Source organism: Simochromis diagramma, unplaced genomic scaffold (genome assembly GCF_900408965.1).
Source record: "Simochromis diagramma unplaced genomic scaffold, fSimDia1.1 OVJJ01000228.1, whole genome shotgun sequence".
NCBI lineage: Eukaryota > Metazoa > Chordata > Actinopteri > Cichliformes > Cichlidae > Simochromis > Simochromis diagramma.
The window spans coordinates 151,675-166,102 of record NW_024386873.1 but is presented as its reverse complement, the minus strand read 5'-3'; the positions used below and the strand labels follow the sequence as shown (position 1 = coordinate 166,102).

General features: G+C 45.7%; 1 protein-coding gene across 2 annotated transcripts; it reads left to right on the top strand.

The window, feature by feature from the left end:
• The first annotated feature begins 1,803 nt into the window (after positions 1–1,803).
• On the top strand, positions 1,804–14,334 carry utp18 (UTP18 small subunit processome component). 2 transcript variants are annotated; one of them, XM_040031750.1, is made up of 13 exons: positions 1,804–2,204; positions 3,043–3,191; positions 3,299–3,394; positions 3,469–3,534; positions 3,620–3,713; positions 5,847–5,972; positions 6,050–6,224; positions 6,301–6,401; positions 10,478–10,568; positions 10,682–10,805; positions 10,912–11,086; positions 11,158–11,300; positions 13,813–14,334. In XM_040031750.1, the coding sequence occupies exons 1-13, from the start codon at positions 1,986–1,988 to the stop codon at positions 13,835–13,837; spliced, it is 1,584 nt and encodes a 527-aa protein (XP_039887684.1). In that variant the 5' UTR covers positions 1,804–1,985; the 3' UTR covers positions 13,838–14,334. The 2 variants fall into 2 exon arrangements, with proteins under 2 accessions (XP_039887684.1, XP_039887683.1); XM_040031749.1 differs by having other exon boundaries at positions 1,805–2,204; positions 3,469–3,539; positions 3,622–3,713.
• The last annotated feature ends 94 nt before the right edge of the window (positions 14,335–14,428 follow it).

Below are 14,428 nucleotides of genomic sequence, written 5' to 3'. Positions count from 1 at the left end.
CAAGGAGCTGATTGACAGGAGACTCGTCGTGTCCCTGAGACCATGACGAAACATTGAGTCGCTCCTTTAACGAGGCTTCAACTCATGTTTCCTGTAGAAAGCTGGATCGGGACCTGAACGGAACTCACTTCCTGTGTGAGGAGACACGATGGCAGCGTAACTGCTTCGTCATCGTCACCTGCCGTGGTGATGTCATTGACCTCTTACTGAGACTGGAGCTGGTCCGTGAGCAGGCGGGTCTTTAAGTGCCAAGTGGGAGTAACTCATCTGGGATCAGCTGACTCCTGCTGCAGGTCATCAGCAGCTTATACCATGTTGTGGACTGTGTGGGGGTGATGGAACAAACCATCACAGACAGACTGGAAGTCTCCCACCTGCAGCGAGGACTTCCTTCCTTTTTTCTTCCCTCTAACTACAGACTAAACCTGGTGCATGTTGTCTTTATCTGAGCTGTGTGTGCGTGAGAGAGCACATTTCTTTTTTTTTTAACATGCAGTGTTAAATAATTACCCATGATGCAGAGCGCGCAGGTGTGAGCAGCAGGTCGACACTCGCTCTGATTTCAGGAGCTGAATCTTGAGTTTTGTTTGAGGTTCAAATCAGGAAGCTGACGATGTAAAATAATCTGAGAGCGACGAAGTCGAGAAGTCCCGATGAAGATTCACACAAGTAAAAATGATACTAATGAAAGTTGTTGGAATAATTTGTCAGTAGAAATGCTTTAATGTTTGATGTGATAAAACATTTAATTTAAAAAAGCTCTGAAAATAATTTTGATTTAATGCTCGAGTTGATTAAAATAACAAAATGACATTTAGAGAAAATGAGGAAATTTCTGGAAATGAAGTCCGATTGATTACATTTCTTTGATAAAGCTGAAAAAGAGAAACTGTAACGTGTAAAATCAGGATGTTTTCATTTACCTCGTTTTCTCTAACGTGTCCGTGTCACACTCATGTTTCCAGTTTCTTGTGACTGTTTCGATATTTTTAAACGTACGTTCATGTTCGATGACTCGTTTTGTTTTTCACATGAAGCCTTTTTCCCATCGTGTCCTGAATCCTGGTCACGTGACCCATGAGCGGTTTGAGACTGAATCTGATGTGGTGCTCAGGTTTGAGGTGTTTGCGGTCAGAGCAGATTTCGGCTCTTCTTCTTTGGATCTTCGCTTGCGGTCCTGCAGCAGCAGAATGCGGCTCAGTCTGCACGCTTCGTTCCATTTTATAGCAAACTGTCTGATTTTGTGTTCTTTGATGATGCATTTTGAACTGCAGCAGAGCCTCCTGCCCCATGCCTGCTCTGTTCTGCCTTACACACAGTTAGACTCTGTAAAGAAACTACTAAAAGCTGTAACAAAGCGACCCGTGTGCTGCAGGGTGGTGGTAGTGATGGTAACCGTAGTGACGATAGTGTCGGGCTGTCCTGCAGCTTCACTGAGGCTGAACCTTCAGTCCCAGTTTAACAGCATGCTCCTCTGCTCTCAATAAACTCCTCAGCGACTCTCTGTGTCCTGTCTCATCTCCTCACACAATATTTCTATGGCTCTGTTATAAAATCTGATGTTGTGTAGAAATTACATGAAAGTTAGCTCAAAAATCACATTTTTTAGCAGCAGTCTAAACATGAAAGAGTTTGAGAAAATAAATATCATTTAGAAAAAACAACATTAATTCAGTAATTATATTATTTGATATTTATGTGGAGACTGAGTTTACATTTAGAGTTTAAAAACTAAAAATCTATTTTCTTTTTGGCATTTCTGCTTTCAATCACTAGGGGGCGGACTTTATTTTTCCGGGTTCGGAGGTCATCTCACCGGAAGCACGTGATTGCACTGCGAGTGAGGGGGGGGGGAAAAAACACGCACTGGTCTCCACATGTGCAACACGGTCTGCTCCATGCTAAGAAAAGGATTACAAGTGTTGTGAGGCTGGCTTAAATTCGCAGTTTTCTGATTGGAGTTTGGTACAGAGGACGGAACAAACATGGAGGACATGAGCTTCATTAAGCTGCCGGCCGATGAGGGCAAACAGCCGGCCAAGAAGAGGGCGAAACTCCCGCAGTCTAGCCTGGAGGAAGAGGAGGAGGAGCGGCGGAGGAACGTAAAGAACCTGGCGGTGCTGGGGGAGAAGAATAGCTCGGTGAAGCTGCTGGAGGAGCTGGTGTTCGGGGCCGAGGAGGAGCTGCTGGAGAGACTCGTGGAGGTGACGTTCTCACCAGAGACCGTTTAAAAAACAGCTCATTTAAACTTTTTTGGACACTAACTGGAAACCTCTGCCTCTGAGACCGAGCTGCCGTAACTCTCATGAAACGCAGTTATTTGTGGTAAATTCGGTTTAACTGACCTGAAAGAAAAGTCACGAAAATCTTTGCTACCTGAAAAACTCTCCGTTTCCTGCGGTCGGCTTCAAATGTTCTTGCACAGACACAAAACTGTTTACGTAAAGACAAAGTTTGACATTTACAGAAGTTTGCGGGGTGTTTCTGGTAAACTCGGCTGGCTAATTAACAACCATGATGTCTGTAATCTGTTCAAGCTTAACTTGTATGAACCAAACTCCATTCAAAATATCCCTGACTTTTGTTCTCGTGCGCATGAGCAGATATTACTCTGAAAACTAAGGTTACGAAGTTTTCCAACAAACCATTAAACCTTTGGGTTTACCGCCAGACTCCATTTAAAAGTCTTCTAATTTAGATTGCCTCTGTTTGTGTGTGAACCAGGCTGACAGTTATCTACCACCAGACTCCATTTAAAAAAGTCTTGTTTTTCTTTCCCTGCTCAGAAGCTGAAACTTTTGTATATATAAGACGAAGACGACTATGTAGGACTTTGGCTTAGACCCGCTGAATAACTGAGCACCAGGTGAAGAAGAATTTTTGTGGTGAAACACTTTAATGTCAGGTCACCTCCCGTTTGAACGATGCTGTAAAACTGGGTGAATTTTTGAATGGAGTCTGGTTTGTGGAGCTTGGTGATGAATCGTGCAGGGTTCAGGTCAGGTTTTGGTTTTTCACTGATGCTTCTTGTTCCCTGAGCAGGAGGACGAGGACCAAACCGGACTCCTGCTGCTGGAGGACAAAGATGAAGAGCAGGCAAAGGAGTCTGAGGATGAGGGCGGAATGCGGCAGGAGCTGCAGGCCGAGAAGAAAGCGGCGTGGGTGGACGAGGATGACGAGCTGGAGGAAGAGTGAGTGTTTCACAATAAGACGTGTTTTAGGCTGAAAGCGGGAAATCAAAGATGATTGTGGTGAGTGAAGACTCGCGTGATGATGCTGAGGTGTTGGTGTGTTTCAGGGTGGACATGAAGCACCGTTTCCGTAGAAACCTGATGAAAGGCGAGGCAGAGTCCACCATGACCAAACAGAAACTGCAGCAGAGGATGAGGGAGCAGTGAGTATGCACGCACACAGACGCACACACACACACCTATAAACACACCTGGACGTGTGCTGCGTGTGTTTCAGGTTCCAGAAGGCGATGGGAGGAACGCCATCATGGGCGGAGAGCAGCGACCAGAAGAGGAGGAGGAGGAGAGGTAGAATCTAAAATGTTTTTATTATTTTAAGAGTGTTTTCAGTCGACAGAAACTCAGACTCTGCGTCTCTGTGTTCCTGAAGATGAGGAGGATGAAGATGAGGAGGATGACCTACTGAGGAGGACGGGAAACTTTGTGGCGTCCTCGGACAGCCTGCCCAGCGGCATCCTGAGGGTCAGTGAGTCCAGCAGGCTTCTGTTTGTCTGTCAGGCTGTTCCACCAGACTCCATTCAAAATATTGCTCATTTTACGTGTTTGCTGTAGGTAATGTTACAGAGCGATGAGTGTTACACCGGTGCTGGGATAAGTTTGTGTCTGAGAACAGGATGTGAGGCTTTGTAACATCTGCTGAATCTGGTGTGACGTGGTTGCCAGACTCCGTTCAGAATATGGATCATTTTAGCAGCAGTGACTGTGTGACTTGATTTACCTTTATTAGTCCCACAAGGGGAAATTTCATAATTTCATAAGGCTGCCGACCTATTGCACGCAATGGCGCCATCTTACCCTCTGACCATACATACATGACACAAAACATCACATGGGGAAGACAGGTCAGAGAGGTATAACATGGAAAATGCACCACATGAGGAAAGATAAGGAGAAAAAATAACTCCCCCCAGACTGAGCTCCAACAGGGAGATCAGTCTGAGAACAGAAAAAACACCTCTGCACATGAAAAACCTCTAAATACGCCAAAGAAACACATGACAAGCAACAGGGGGGGTAAAGGTGAGAGACCGCCGATGTAGACAGCACATCCGGGCCTGCGTGCGCTGGTCTCCTTGATCCACCGTCAGCATCGGAAGGGAACAAGCGTCGAAGGCGTTTGGAAAGGGAGGGGGGATGAGTGTGTGCATATCAGTGTATATATGTGTGTGTGTCCAGAGTTCAGCTGAGACAGTGTCCTCCTCCCTGCCAGGCTAAGTAAACAGTCTACCAGCCAACCCAGGTGGCCTTGCATGAATGGGAAGAACAGACTAAACACAGTCGTCATCAGGGAGTTGTTGTTCAGCTCCAGCCTTGCAGCTGGCGCCAAAGGGGTCTCCGCATGAAGTGATGGTGCTTTTTACTTTAGTGCGAACAGCTCATATGAATTTCAAAGCAGTTCTACAGTCCAACACTGGTCTCTCAATCTCCCGTTGGAGAGCCGCGAGCTTTCTATGATGTTTTCCAAACTTACGCTCCGTGATGTTGTCGTTCTTTTTGCTCAAAGAGCAGGTTCTGAGAACTCACGACCGCAGTGCACTTCCCCAAGATGTGATCGAATTTGTGCTCAGAGGTGTTGTTCGAGCGAGCCCCTCCAGATGTCATCCAGTTTTTCACTCAGAGGTCTTGTTCTGAGTATTCACAGCAGCCGTAGCTTCTCCAAGATCTTCTCCGTGCTGACTCAATGAGCCCATTTTGAGAAACTCACGCCTCTCCCATCGTTTCAATCCCAGCGGGCAGCCTTGTGGGGGTTTGAACAGCCGGTTCCGCTTTCTTAATTCTTCGATAAGTCAGGGCCAAGCCAGCTCCGATCAGCCAGAACCCTGTTACCATGGTTCCAAATAGGTAGATATCTTCAGCACTCGGGCTGACCCGAGCCCAGACTTCTCGTTAAGGGGTGTTGATTGCATTCAGAGACCAGTTGATCAAATCCATAATTCTCTTTTAGGTTTTAGAGAACAGACTGTGAGAGTGTGTCCAGGGAAAGTAATACAAAAAACACAAGACTAGACAAGGACACAAGAGGCTAAGCAAGGAAGATAAGGGAGAGGAGAAAAGTGCGACCGCCTTCGTCAAGAGCAACATGCTAACATGGGCTTTGTTAAAAACATGTTTGATGCCTCACGGCGCTTCGAGTGAATTCTGAGCTCTTCACTTGAATTTTGTTTGTTTTTACAGATTAATAAAGTGAAGTCGGACGGCTGTTTACTGACAGTTTTGCCACCAAACTTCATTTAAAATCCTCTGAATTTTAGATTCTCTTGCACAGCAGTTTCAGGCTCAGCTTGCAAACTTGGTTCAGGTCATTTTCTACCAGACTCCATTCAAAATCTGCTAATTTTCTGTTCTGCTGTTCATGAGTGAGTTCATGTGGCTTTCTGGTTGTCGATGCAAAACCCCGTCCTCAGACTGAAGCCGAAGGGTTCATGTAAAACCTGTGGCGTGCTTCCTGCCAGACTCATTAGAAAAACAGCTGATTTCTGTTCTGTAGCTCACAGGTGAAGTAGTTTGATGCTGTCATTTGTTATAAACGCACACAGACGAGCACTCGTTAAAACATCGGGTCTGACTTCCTGTCGTCTCTGCGTTCGTAATCAGGTGAAGAAGTGTCTCCACGCCAACAGCACCCGTCCGTCTGAGGACAGGCTGACCACTGTCCAGTTCCACCCCAGCGCTCAAGTCGTCATGACGGCCGGCCTCGACCAGTCCGTCTCCCTGTTCCAGGTACGGTCGAGCCTCTCTGCTCAGGTGTTAGGCTCAGGTGGGAGGGGTCACGTGATTTTGACCTTCCTCCTCTTCAGGTGGACGGGAAGACGAACCCGAAGATCCAGAGCATCCACCTGGAGCGCTTCCCCGTCCACAAGGCGCAGTTCAGCGTGGACGGGGAGACGGTGATCGCCACCAGCCTCAAGAACAAGATGTTCTACCTGTACGACATGATGGAGGGCCGCGTCTCACCTGTGCACACCGTCAGAGGTGAGGCGGGGTCAGAGGTCAAGGGAGGAGGAGGTTCCCGGGATTTCAAATTAAGAGCATGTTTGTTTGTCATCAGGTCTGAATGAAGCTCGAGTGAAGGAGTTCTCCGTGTGTCCTGAAGGAGGCGCTCTGCTGCTCACAGGCACCAACGGATACCTGCACGTCCTCACCCTCAAGGTAACTCCTCCCCCTCACTCCTCCCCCTCGCCCCTCCCCTCTCCTCCTGAGTCCTCCTGATAACTCAAGCTGTGTCCCAATCCAGCAACCGCACACTTCATAGTACCCGCACTTCACAGACTACGTGGGGCGGGTACTCTGAAGTGCGAGAAGGCCAGACGAACGAGGCTCGTGAAACGGGACGGTCTGGCCTTCGTCGTACTGCTCATGTTGCCTAGCAACCATGATACTAACAGCTGGAAACGTTTCATACAGCTTTGTGTGACAGAAATGAAGGAGAACAAATGTTTTTTTGTTTATTTTTTTTATGAGATCAGCTGAGTGTCTGAGGCTGAGACCACGAGACTGAAACATGAGTGTTGGGCTTCATGTCTGCACTGAACAGTCATTTAAGATTAGCTGGTAAATAACAATCAGCTGATGTTGTTCATGAGACTAACGTCATCTCACTGTGGTAATGTAAATATAATATGGACAATATTATAGTTATTGTCAGATTATTATGATATATATATATATTACAGGATATATTACAGCAGTGAGTTTGAACTCTGTCAAAGATTCAAGTTGCAGTTATTTATATTTCCCATCACCTTAAATCTTCACTCAAAGACGAGTATCTGTGACAGTGTATATGTAGGTGTATTATATATAAGAGACAAATATTGTTCGTTTAATATGTTGGTACTAAATTTGGCTCATTGCTTACATATATTTATAAAAAGCAAATGTAGGAGCTGTGATAACTGTGTCTGATAGAATGAAGAGTAGACTGATATATGAAATATTCCTTTATTGGGTGAGAAAATCAGACCATGTCATAACTGCTGTAAGTCACACAGAATAGATATCAGAGCCTTAAACAGGCTGACTTCTGCTAAATGGGTCAAACTGGGCAGAAAGTCTACAAACACATAACATCCTTATAGAATATGATGTAACACTATAGATCAACTTAGCTCAGAATATATAAAGCATATAAACAATTACAGCAATATGATGCAACAAACACAGCAGCTACTGATCCAAAATACTCAAAGCTTCATAGAACTGAAACCAACATTTATTTTAGCTCCATTCTGCTGCTGATACAGACTTTAGGTTTCTGAACATTAAACTTGTTGCTGCCTTTCATAGTGTGTAACTTGAAGGCCCTGAGTACTCTGAGTACTTTCTCCCACACTGAAAACACTGGGATGATAACATTATTTGAACATTACCTAATAAGACTGATTCAGCACAGACAGTTATGTTAAACTTTCCTAGCAGTCCTTCACAAACAGGGAACAGTCTGTCTATTCTCTCCATCTGTCAGCTGCTGCTGGCTCTTCCTCCTCCTCTTCCTCACACACTGCTGAGTTTGTCCTGGTGGATCATCAGGGGTGCAAAGCCTCACAGATGATGTGCAGCAGTGGGTCCCTCAGTCTGTCCTCACTCTGGACACTTGCAGTCGTCACACATGGAAATCAAATGTGTGATAAGCTGCAGGATTCAAACACAAGTGTAACTTATAAACACATGTTCATACTTTTATTCCACAATCAGAGAGAAAGAAACAGAGAGAGAGTGCAGGACAGACAGACAGGTGACAGTCTCAGGTGTACACACTGCTACACAACAGCACCAGAGAAGCAGGATTTAGTGTTTGTGTTATTACGAGTGTAAACAAGAAGAGTTCCAGATGGTGCAGTGGACACATGTGTGACTGCTGTGATTAAAGCATCTTTCTTTCAGCTTAACGAGTGAACCGTCAGCTCGTTCAAACACACGTTAAAGTCCGTTTGGCTCGACACCACCGAACAGAGGCAGCAATATAACATAGCTCACATTAACAGTGCAGTGAATCCTGCTTGTGCCGTGATATTCAGGACTGCAAACCAAGCAGCATCACTGACTTTCAGCTTGTTGTGTTTGTGGATATACAGTGGGGCAAAAAAGTATTTAGTCAGCCACCGATTGTGCAAGTTCCCCCACTTAAAATGATGACAGAGGTCAGTAATTTGCACCAGAGGTACACTTCAACTGTGAGAGACAGAGTGTGAAAAAAAAAATCCATGAATCCACATGGTAGGATTTGTAAAGAATTTATTCGTAAATTAGGGTGGAAAATAAGTATTTGGTCACCTCAAACAAGGAAAATCTCTGGCTCTCACAGACCTGTAACGTCTTCTGTAAGAAGCTTTTCTGTCCCCCACTCGTTACCTGTATGAATGGCACCTGTTTGAACTCATCATCTGTATAAAAGACACCTGTCCACAGCCTCAAACAGTCAGACTCCAAACTCCGCCATGGCCAAGACCAAAGAGCTTTCGAAGGACACCAGGAAAAGTATTGTAGACCTGCACCAGACTGGGAAGAGTGAATCTACAATAGGCAAGCAGCTTGGTGTGAAAAAATCAACCGTGGGAGCAATCATCAGAAAATGGAAGACATACAAGACCACTGATAATCTCCCTCGATCTGGGACTCCACGCAAGATCTCATCCCGTGGGGTCAAAATGATCATGAGAACGGTGAGCAAAGATCCCAGAACCACACGGGGGGACCTGGTGAATGACCTGCAGAGAGCTGGGACCAAAGTAACAAAGGTCACCATCAGTAACACACTACAACGGCAGGGAATCAAATCCCGCAGTGCCAGACGTGTTCCGCTGCTGAAGCCAGTGCATGTCCAGGCCCGTCTGAAGTTTGCCAGAGAGCACATGGATGATACAGCAGAGGATTGGGAGAATGTCATGTGGTCAGATGAAGCCAAAGTAGAACTTTTTGGTATAAACTCAACTCGTCGTGTTTGGAGGACGAAGAATACTGAGTTGCATCCCAAGAACACCATACCTACTGTGAAGCATGGGGGTGGAAACATCATGCTATGGGGCTGTTTTTCTGCCAAGGGGACAGGACGACTGATCCGTGTTAAGGACAGAATGAATGGGGCCATGTATCGTGAGATTTTGAGCCAAAACCTCCTTCCATCAGTGAGAACTTTGAAGATGAAACGAGGCTGGGTCTTCCAACATGACAATGATCCAAAACACACCGCCCGGGCAACAAAGGAGTGGCTCCGTAAGAAGCATTTGAAAGTCCTGGAGTGGCCTAGCCAGTCTCCAGACCTCAACCCCATAGAAAATCTGTGGCGGGAGTTGAAAGTCCGTGTTGCTCGGCGACAGCCCCAAAACATCACTGCTCTCGAGAAGATCTGCATGGAGGAATGGGCCAAAATACCAGCTACTGTGTGTGCAAACCTGGTAAAGACCTATAGTAAACGTTTGACCTCTGTTATTGCCAACAAAGGTTATGTTACAAAGTATTGAGTTGTATTTTTGTTATTGACCAGATACTTATTTTCCACCCTGATTTACAAATAAATTCTTTACAAATCCTACCATGTGAATTCATGGATTTTTTTTTTTCACATTCTGTCTCTCACAGTTGAAGTGTACCTCTGGTGCAAATTACTGACCTCTGTCATCATTTTAGGTGGGGGAACTTGCACAATCGGTGGCTGACTAAATACTTTTTTGCCCCACTGTATGACTGACTTTAATTATCCACAAAATCATCAGATTCTGTAAGATTAAGGTCGACTATATATATATTTAGAGGCTTTAAAAGCAAGTAAACGCTGAAAGTACAAACGTCACTAATGTCACATGACTCTGCCGACATGTGGCCAACAGTAATGTTTTAATGTTCTTCGTTATTAAACATTCGCACATAAAAAAGAGACACAATATTCAGTTCGTACTTTTGACAGTTTAACTTTTCGGCTGCCCCGCTTCAGCCATCCACCTTTTTTTTTTCTGAACAAATTATCCACACCCACCGCCGCGCTATGAATTGTGGGATATATGGGACCACGAAGTGTACAAAGAGAACACTTTAGATTGGGACAGCCTTCGTCGTGTCGCTGTGACGTAATCGGTCTACAAATGCGCACTACGAAGTGTGCGGCCGCTGGATTGGGACATGGCTACAGTGTAGCTCTGACAGAGGCGGAGCTTGCAATGTGACCAATCAGAAGCATGGACAGGTGAACTGATGAAACTCTAATATTAGAAAAATCTGTGTGTGTGCAGACGAAGGAGGTGGTTCGCAGTATGAAGATAAACGGTGATGTCAGCGGCGTCGCGTTCTCTCCTGATGGCAGCAAAGTCTTTGCAAACTCAGGTAAGTCGAGGAAAGGTGGGCGTGTGTGTTCCCGCTCTTGTCATGTGATTAATCTTTGTGTGTGTGTGTGTGTGTGTGTGTGTGTGTGTGTGTGTGTGTGTGTGTGTACGCAGAGGATGGGGAGGTGTATGTGTGGGACATGCGCAGCAGTCGGTGTGTGAACAGGTTTACGGACGACGGCTGCGTGAGGGGAACTTCCATCGCCACTTCTCAAAACGGGCAGTACCTGGCCTGTGGGTAAGACACGCCCTCGTAACCATGCTGCTCTCTGATTGGCTGAGAGCTGTGTGTTAAGGTTAAAGACACCGGAGTGCTCAGTTCTGAGCTCCTCTTGTTTTTTCAGCTCTCAGTCCGGTGTGGTCAACGTCTACTCTCAGGAGGCGTGTCTTAATTCAGCCAATCCGAAGCCTCTGAAGGCAGTGATGAACCTGCTGACCTCAGCGACCGCCCTGACCTTTAACCCCACATCGGAGATCCTGGCCATTGCGTCCCGCGCAGAGGACGAGGCTGTGCGGCTGGTGAGAGACGGCGGTGATGATGATGACGATGGCGATGATGAAGAGCATTAACGGTTTACCTTTGTCCTCAGGTGCACCTGCCCAGCCTCACCGTCTTCTCCAACTTCCCCGTTGCCAAGAGGAAGATCGTTTATCGAGCCAGCTGCCTCGACTTCTCCCCGCACAGCGGCTTCTTCTCACTGGCTAACAACAAAGGCCACGCCCCCCTCTACAGGTGAGACAGTCTGTGGTCCCACAGGCGTGACCCTCTGGAGTCCGGATTTTTTAACCTCTAACTCTTCTTTGTATTTGCCCCGCCTTGTGTTCAGCCTCGTGCGTCTGAATGTGCACGTATTTCTTCAAATGTACACGACCTGAGTGTGTCGCACGCCAGCATGATGTCATAACTGCAAACAAAAACTGTTTACCTGAAAACGCCGTGACGGCCTCGGGCAGGTGTTCAAGCCCGTTACAGAAGCGGTCACAATAGAGATTGACAGACCGCGTGACTTTCGCGCATTGCATGCCGGGAACTCGTGGCAAAACAATCCAAGTACCGCATCAAATGCAAGCACTTGCAGCACCGCAAAACGTTCATTCTCCGGTTCCAATAAATTCTTGCTTTTTCTTTGCCCCCTTTTCTTTCCTTCGTTATGTACAAAACGAAGGAAACAATGCCGGTCCGTACAAAGACAGACTCGACGAAAAGTCAAAGAAAAGATACGAGGAAAAAATCAAAGGAGTGAAAGGGTCAGACCCTCACGAGCACACAGAGGGACAAAAGACGTCAGCGTGCTGCCCAACTTTCACCACGCTCAGATTTATAATCATACGGTTCTTGGAGTGAGTGCATACACTCATGAAGTTTAGTAACTTCAGGTCATTGCAACAAGCCCCAGTTTACCGACGGATGGGTGCAGGACCTTGAAATGCACCGTGTAGAAAGTAAAGACCATCGTACGTATCATAAGTTTACCAGTCTCACAAATCGTCGTCATAAATACACATTCGTTAACCGTTTATTAATAGGACCTTTGAGCTCAACGGTAATTAATTAGTAGTGGAAATAATCTCTGGTAGCATCACAGAAATGTAGCAGTGACAATAATACTGTATGCTGTAATCGTACTGGGCAATTAGTGATACAAAACACCTGTTTTATCCTGTGAATAAAAGTATATGTTTTTGTTAATGTACCATAATAACAGGACAATTCACTATTTATGCACAATAAACAAAGGAGCGACAATTTCTGTTCAGCGCCAGACTTGCTTGTAACCTATTTCACCAATTATGTTAAGAAAAATGATGCATTAACTACAACAGCAGACTGACCTGTGTGGAAATGCTTGGAGCAGACTAACCTGTGAGCTGGAGTGTTCTGGGACGTTATATTTGATCTTTGAATGGCTGCAATCCAGTCGCCTGTTTGTTACTTCAGAAACATGGCTCGAACAATTTCTCTTCAACGACGTAATCCGATAAAAACGATCTCTTTACCCGTCGGCTTCCTGTGGCTGTCATGCGACCGGCTATTGCAGTTAATAATACAACAGCTTCTTGACATTTTTGTGTTTCTTTTTATCGCTGTGTGACTGATTTCAATTGAAAGCCTGCGTGCGCTAGTACCTCTTGCCACGAGTTCCCAGAATCCTTTGCGGTTTTACCCCTGAATGACGTCACATTTTCAATCTCTATAAGATGCCGCGCAAATTATGTGTCACTCCAAAAAGTAGTTCCTGTCCACCACAAGGCAGCGGGGCAGATCACAGCCCTGAAACCTAAAGGTGTATCCCTCCTCCTGTCCTCTACCTGGACGCAACGTTTACATCTCACCTGCTTTTGGCGGTAAAATCACGAATCCCCCAAAACGCGCCCTCTCACGTCCTCACCAACTACTGCTACGTGGGGTTTTTTTTTGTTTTTTTTATATCGTGTTTTGATTGGTTCATCTTTTCCACAGCATGTCTTTATCCTGTCTTCCTTCTCTCACCCCAACCAATCACAGCAGATGGCCCCGCCCTTCCTTGAGCCTGGTTCTGCTGGAGGTTTCTTCCTGTTAAAAGGGAGTTTTTCCTTCCCACTGTCGCCACAGTGCTGCTCATAGGGGGTCATATGATTGTTGGGTTTTCTCTGTATGTATTATTGTAGGGTCGACCTTACAGTATAAAGAGCCTTGAGGCGACTGTTGTGATTTTGCGCTATATAAATAAAGTTGGATTGAGCGCTTGTCGTCATGAATCGATCATGTGATCGTGACCCCGTCCGTGGACAGCAGGGGGTAAAAGTTAAAAAACGGCAGTGTGGACTTTTCTGTGTGATCAGCTGTTAATACGACACAAACTCAAACAGGAAACTGAGGGTGAAGTCACCGCCACCACATACAGGTCGCATCAGCAGCAGTGTAACGTTTGGAGGCGGAGCTCTGATGCCGTGTACGCGGTCTGCTGACCCCTAATCACATGACAGCTTTTACTTTGAAATCCAGTTTATCCTGTTTGGAGAGTCACAAAGTGAGCGAGTTCTCGGGGTGAAGAGCGCCCCCGTGTGGTAAAGAGCTGGAACAGCTGAGAGCGCGCCAGAGCGAGTCTCACACACACATCCATGACACACTGACCTGGACACACTCAGGCTTCTGTGAGATGATTACATGTGTGCGTGCGGCTCGCACGTGTGTGCGGCTCGCACGTGTGCGTGCGGCTCGCGTTCCCGTACATGCTAACGTTGACCCTGCTCTCTGTCTCCAGGTTGCTGCATTACAAAGAGTTCTGAGGGGCGGAGCTTCGAGCAGGAATCAGACTGTTTCTGTAAATACTGAAACCTGCAGAGGACCAATCAGCTGCAGGAGGCGGAGTTTGTTTTATTGTTTGTATGATGTGATTTCATAAAGACTCAAAGAGGATCCCTGCAGTTTCCTCCGTTTGTTCCAAACCAGTTTTATGAAACGCTGACGTCGTTCTGAACAGTTTCAAATAAAACTCACTAAAAATCATCAAAATACAAAAATGTGAAAGAAAAAACGTTTTGTGTAGATTTGACGAACTGTCATCGTAGAAATAATGTTTTTGTTTGTCTTAAAAACACAAAGTTTCATTTTGAGTTCAGATAAAATATTTTATTGATAAATAACATCGCAGGGAGCTTTAATTAAAGAGGAAGTCTTTGAGCTGCAGGTTCGTAATGATTGTAAATAAAATAGTCTTTTGTAGAATCTCATCACAGAAAACACTGATTAGCTCTCATCGTGTAATAAAAACATTCAGACACACTGTATAATGGGTCATTATGACACATACAGGTCCGGTTGGAAGGCTGAATTTGTCGATAATGATACTCTACAGTCTGTCTCATAATTCCTCGCAC